The sequence below is a fragment of the Lactuca sativa genome, chromosome 6, assembly GCF_002870075.4.
Source record: "Lactuca sativa cultivar Salinas chromosome 6, Lsat_Salinas_v11, whole genome shotgun sequence".
NCBI classification, from domain to species: Eukaryota; Viridiplantae; Streptophyta; class Magnoliopsida; order Asterales; family Asteraceae; genus Lactuca; species Lactuca sativa.
Window position 1 is genome coordinate 40722019 of NC_056628.2, and position 6603 is coordinate 40728621.

Genomic DNA, 6603 nt, shown 5'->3' on the forward strand with positions numbered 1-6603 from the left:
GTATATATACTTTTTTCACCAGCCATTTTCATTGTCACATTAACCCCTCCTAAACAGGAAAGACGAGAGTGGGTCTCATTGTTTAACATCTTTAGTTATGTTAAATTCATTTGTGGGAGTGCCATTGATCAAAACCGAAGCTTTAAAAGAAGACATACATCCATGTATCCAAGCTCGCCATGTATTTTCAAAGCCCATCTCTAAAAGTTTACTTTGGTATGTTCCCCCAAAAAATCATTAAACCTTAACGTTTATGTAGTCTTGCAAAAAGACATCTACTTTGTCAATAGATTTTATATGACATACAAAAACTTTAATAGATTAATCGTAAAAGGTACTTTGGTTTGTGTTCCCGAACAAATCATTAAACCTTAAACTATCTTTTATTCACCTTTTTCATGAATCATAACATTCTTTTGCTTGGGTTGTCGTTTTTTGACTTTTTTTCTTCCCATTTATTAATATCCTACTATCCTAGTTTACTTATTATCTACTACTACTATCTATTGTCATTAATAGACATTGTAAATTTGTAACTTACAAAATCAGACAACATATCTCTTCTTCTTGAATGAAGAAAATTCAAAATAAAGAAATGTATCTTTCCATTTATGAAACAAAAGGTACACTTAACGTGGTACAATTACAAACATACAATAGTACATTACAATTACATACACATTTGGCATGAGAGTTGCGACTTACAAAACCCTCAAAACTCATAAAAAGTATTTATGAACAAAATAACTATGAAATCGGAAGAGGAACACCATTCCACCCTTGAACACACTCCAACAATGGATCGATAATATGTCCTTTGCACAAAGCAGTGAACACCTTATCGAACTCTTCTCCAGGTGACGTCACCTCCTCCCCTGTCAAAAACCCTGTTCCAAGCTCCTCTCTCACAAACCTGTACAATGGGTATGATCTACACTCCTTGATCCTGTTTGGAATCGTCAATGTCGAACTCTCGTATGCGCTTCTAACTCCCTCCACTTCTTTTGGCAAAACGGCTTTCAGTTCCTCTTCGAATTCACTGATCTTTTGGAAGATGGAAGTTCCGGCGTCATTTTCGTTGTTTAATGCGTGGTCGACGATAACCTGTCGGAGCTTCTGCATCAATGGGTAGGTGGCGCTGCAAGCGTCGTCGATGTATGCAAAGACATACTCCCTGTCGACCACACGAAGCAAGTCTTTCTCGCAGAAGCGAGAAGGGTGGAGCTCGCCATTGACGCCGGTGGTTAGGATCTTCTTCGCGACGAGGCTCACTGTGTTCTTCACTGTGGATTTCAGGTTCTCTTCCAAATGCCTCAAGTCGATGGATTGACATAGAGCTACTAAGTATGTGGTTGACATGAGTTTTAAGATCTCGACTGATTCTGCTGTTTTTCTTGCTGAAATCAATCCCAAGGAATTAACATCTTGGTTGTGTTGTTCGGCGCTTTGAACGTGGTTTGTGACTGGATTGGCGAGAAACTGGAGCTCAGAGCAGTAAGAAGCCATGGCGATTTCTGCACCTTTGAACCCGTAATCCAAACTTGGATTCCGGCCGCCGGAGAGATTGGATGGCAACCCGTTGTTGTAAAAATCGTTGACAAGCTCAGAGAACTGAGCGAACATTAGCTTTCCGATGGCGGCGATCGCCAAACGTGTGTTATCCATGGAAACTCCGATTGGGGTTCCTTGGAAGTTGCCACCGTGTAAGGCTTTGTTTCTGGAAACGTCGATCAATGGGTTGTCGTTGACGGAGTTGATTTCTCTCTCGATCATTTTGGTTGATGATCGGATTACTTCGATTTGAGGTCCGAGCCATTGGGGAGATGTACGGAGAGCATAACGATCTTGTTTTGGTTTCTGTAACGGGTCCATTTCGTGGACCTTTTGCGCCGCCTTGACGTAATCGCTTCCGTCCAAAATATACTCCATGATCGCCGCCGCCTCGATTTGACCGGGGTGATGCTTCAATTTGTGTGTTAAGTGATCAGTAAACTCCGGCTTACCTTGCATAACTTCAGCGAAGATCGCCGATAACACTTCCGACAACAATGCAAGAACATTAGCATCAAATAGCACCATCGACGCCATCCCGGATCCCACGGCGGTGCCGTTGACAAGTGCTAGCCCTTCTTTCGGCTGTAACTCGAAGAAACCACCTTCAACTCCGGCTTCCGCGAAGGCCTTTTCGGCATTTAGAACTTCTCCGGTGGGTCCAACGGCTTTGGAGTTGGCACGGCCGGTGAGAAGACCGGCGATGTAGGATAATGGGACGAGATCGCCGGAGGCGGTAATTGTCCCACGGAGAGGGAGAAAAGGGGTGACGTTGTGGTTGAGGAACTTGGTGATCGCCTCCAAGATCTCGAATCGGATGCCGGAGTAACCTTGAAGGAGGGTGTTGATTCTGACAAGCATGGCTGCTCTTGTGGCTGAATGTGGAAGTGTGTGGGTTGATTCTGTGCCATTACCGAATATTCCGGCGTTCAAGAATCTGTAAAAAACCATAAAAAGTTAATCTTTATGTAAAATTCAGACTTTTCTTGAAGTAAAACAAAAGTCGATTCATTTTTTACAGCGGTTTCAAGTTTCAACATCAAATATTACCTAATGAGCTCCTTCTGAAGAGCACCACCTTCTTTCGTTCTCCGGTGAGAGGTAGCTCCGAACCCGGTAGTGACACCATAGCTATCCGTTCCTTTATTCATACTCTCCATCACCCAATCACTACTCGCCTTCACCCCCGCCCTCGCCGTCTCCGACAGTTCCACCTTCACCCCAGCGTTATCACTGGCGGCGATCGCCGCCACCTGCGACACAGTCAACGTCTCTCCACCCAATCTCACCACCGGCTTCCTAAACTCCGCCACCATCCGCTTCACCTCGTCTAAATGACTACCCTTTAATGACTCCGCCGCCATCCCCCAGTTCAAAGGATCCCCTTTCACACAAAACTCCGCTCTCTCACCGTTTTGATGGCTATCAACCTCCATTTCTGTGCTGCCCATTATCAGAAATTACAGAGTCTGGTTTTTTTAGAGAGAGAGAATGAGGGATTGAAGGTGGTGAAGTGGCGGTTGCTGGAGGAGAGAGGAGACGACTCGGTGGTTTATATAATGGTGGATTTTGTGTTTGTGGATATTTTAATTTTATTTATAATTTTCTGGTAGGTGAGAAAAAGAGTGTTTTTATTTGATTTTATGAGAGGGGGTTGGTAAGAAGGCTTAGTGGCCTTGTTGCGACCTTGGGTTGGTTGAAGGTTAATATCAGCCGTTGATTATCATCTCATTAATTAAATGGATGGTGTGGATGATCAAACGTAGACTTGTTAAGCAACACTATTCCTTACCAAACCCCCAAACCAAACATCACGTTTGCCTGACCATTCACACACACCTTTCAAAGAATGCTAACTACTACTAAGTTATTTGGTGAGTTCATATACTATCTCCATTAAAACCAACTTATAAAATATTATATTTGTTAAATGTGATTTGAAACGATCCTAAGAGGATATTGATTTGTTCAAGTAAAACAAAGAAACTCGACATATTATATTGAGAGGGAAATTATTTGGAGTAGGCTTGTTGTTATGTTTAGGTGGGCATATTATGTGTTAGTTAGGGTTATGTTTTGGATTTTGTCTGTATAATATGACTTATAGTTAGGGTTTTATTATATTGTTTATTTTCAAGGTCTTGAATAAAAACGTTCTTTCATGCCATATGGATGTAAATTATATCGATCGAACCTAAATAATGTGCCCTTGTGTGAGGGTTTTATTCTCGTTTATTGTCGACAAGTGGTATCAGACTACAATTTGTTATGTCGATTCGAGAGATATTGTATCACAAATTCGATTTAGAGAAATTCAATGGTTCGAACAATTTCACTTTGTAGAAGGTGAAAATTAGGGTTATTCGAGTTCAACAGAACCATGCAAAGATTTTTGAATGAGAAACGAAACTACCAGAAGACATTGTTGAAATGTTAAAAAAAGATATTTCAGTATAAGCTCAGAGTGTTATTATGTTTAGCTTGAGTAATGAAGTGATGTTGGAAACTGTCGATCAAATGAGTGTTGTCGGGATTTGGGAGAAACTCTACAACAAGTATTAGAATAATTTTCTAACGTATTGGTTGTTTTAGAAAAAATGTTTTGTATTCCCTTCGGATGTCTGAAAGTACTCGGGTAAAAGACCATTGTGATACTTTTAATCGTAGTATACAAGAATTACAAGGTTTTTATCTAAAGAATAAAGATGCAGATCTAGCTCTTATTCTATTATGCTACTGAATTCTTATGATAATTTCGTTGATACTTTGGTGTATGGTAGATAAACGATTATTATGAATGATGTGAATGATTATTTGTTGTTTAAAGAAGTGAAACAAAGGGTTTATGCTAGTGAAGATGTTTATAGTTCAGGTTTAGTTTAAAGGCAAGGGAAAAAAAACATAAAGAGATGGTGGAAACATTGAAAAATCACGTTCTAAATCTAAAACTTCCATTAAAATTAAATGTTATAACTGCAAAGAAATAGGACACTATATAAGAGAGAGATTATACACAACTAAAGAAGGTGAACTTCAAGGGTGAATCGGACAATAATGACATTGTTGTCGTTGTTCTAATAAAATGGACAAAATGACGTTTTGACTGTAAGCATAACCAATTTTGTAGATACTTGGAGCTTGGACATTAATGGTATATCTCAATGTATGACACATAACGATGAATTGTTCGAATATTTGTAGGAGTGGAATGGCACGGTGAAGTTGGTGAATGTGGTGTTTGTTAGATCTCTAAATAACGAAGGAAGTGAAAAGTTATTTTTTCTTTTTTTAATCAACTTTAAAACCATATAAAAAACAAAAAGGAAGATAAAAAGGGAGAAATTTTTTTTTTCTTTTGCATGAAAAAAGAACCACGCGTGCAAAAAACAAAAAAAAAAAAAAAAAAAAAAAAACAAAAAAAAAAAAAAAAAAAAAAAAAAACATAGTGACCTTACTACTAGGTTTGTTTTAGACAACCACAAGGACCAAAAGTGTAATTGTATATAAATTTATTCATGTGTTGTCAAACACGCGGTCTAAACAAAACATATCCTCACGTTAATTTTTAAATTAACATTTTTTTTAATTTAACTATTTTTTAAAATTTCATCTATGATACGCATGATGATTATTTAAAATACCCATAATTGTTTTTAAGATAAAGTTATTGATGAAAATTGTATTCAGACCATCATTGTGTTATGTTTTTCGTTCAGAGATGAAAAAACTATATTATCCTTTATATTTTTCTTTTCAATTATCATTATTTATTAATTATAGAAAATTAAATAAATAATTAGTCAACGTATGAGTCTCACCCACAATCACACCCAACTATGACATCTCTTACGTTCTCCTCTTGGTTGAAAAAGATAGAACCCTAAACTCAGGACTTGAGCTCACCACCAACAATCGCCAAAACCCCTGAATCGCCATCGGAAACTATTGAAAATCCATTGATTGCCATCAACTTGCCTCTCACTTTATATACTTCTATCTCTCTCGTGACGTCAACCACTAATACTTTTAGGAACCCAAACATTGCTCCACCATCCCCATCCACTACACAACACCGCCCCCAACCTCGGTAAAAATCTTCAGAGGAAAAAAATATCTTTCATCTTCCATTTTTGGCCATTTTTACCACGACCAAAGTTATATTCGTCGGAGGTAAAAGACTAGTCTTGTTTTTGGTTCACTGTTGTTATTTAACCACACATTCAAAAAATACAAGTGTTCAATATCTGACTAGGTCTACTAGGGGTGAACATATTAGCCAAAAACTAAACCAAAACCAAATTAACTGAAATAACCGAATTATTTTAACTGAACTATTACTAAAAAAGTAGTGCGGATTCTATTTTTGATTGACCAAATACATATGGTTTGGTTATGGTTTTCTTCTAAAAACGAACCACTATTTATTGAAGCGAACCAACAATATTAATAAAATATTTCTAATAAAATATAATATTAAATATATGGTATGTAATTATATTAAGAATTGAAATTTCAAAGGTAATCATTTGGAACTAAATGTTATACATAATCTTCTATCATATTAATATAGTTATAAACACTTAATCATTCACTTTTTATAGCAATGTACTTTTTGTTTTTCACTTTTAATAGGTAAGTATTTTTTTAAATTTTATCTCATTTTAACCATGATGGTTAACCAATATTAACCATTAACTGGATAAAACCATTAACTAAAACCAATATTAACCAATACTCAATGGCTACAGAAATGCACTAACCATTTATAATGGTTATGGTTCGGTTGTAACATCCCAAAAACCATAGTAAAATTTTTTTATTTTTAAAAAGAGAATAAACACCCACTTTAATCAAGTTAATTTCGAGTTACACCATTTGTTCATACATCCTACTACAAAATCAGAGTATAAGGAAAACATTGTGGAATCTCGAATCATAGAATGGTTGATGTGTGTGTGTAGAGTCCAACCTTCGCCATCTGATAAGTACCTGAAAAACACTTAATCTACAACATTAAGTCAAAGCTTAGTGAGTTCCCCCAAAATACCACAT

The 6603-nt window shown here is 37.0% G+C and overlaps 1 protein-coding gene across 1 annotated transcript; it reads right to left on the reverse strand.

The window, feature by feature from the left end:
* Positions 1-588: 588 nt before the first annotated feature.
* Positions 589-3104, reverse strand: LOC111894107 (phenylalanine ammonia-lyase). The gene is made up of 2 exons (XM_023890183.3): positions 2602-3104; positions 589-2488 (listed from the first exon to the last, which is right to left on the reverse strand). The coding sequence occupies exons 1-2, from the start codon at positions 3000-3002 to the stop codon at positions 748-750; spliced, it is 2142 nt and encodes a 713-aa protein (XP_023745951.2). The 5' UTR covers positions 3003-3104; the 3' UTR covers positions 589-747.
* Positions 3105-6603: the final 3499 nt, after the last annotated feature.

Excerpts from the sequence above, each read along its gene's own strand:
- LOC111894107 (XM_023890183.3), bottom strand. The coding sequence starts at position 3,002 with ATGGGCAGCACAGAAATGGAGGTTGATAGCCATCAAAACGGTGAGAGA. Across the intron at positions 2,489-2,601 it reads CTTCAGAAGGAGCTCATTAG|ATTCTTGAACGCCGGAATAT; the intron begins GTAATATTTGAT and ends GGTTTTTTACAG.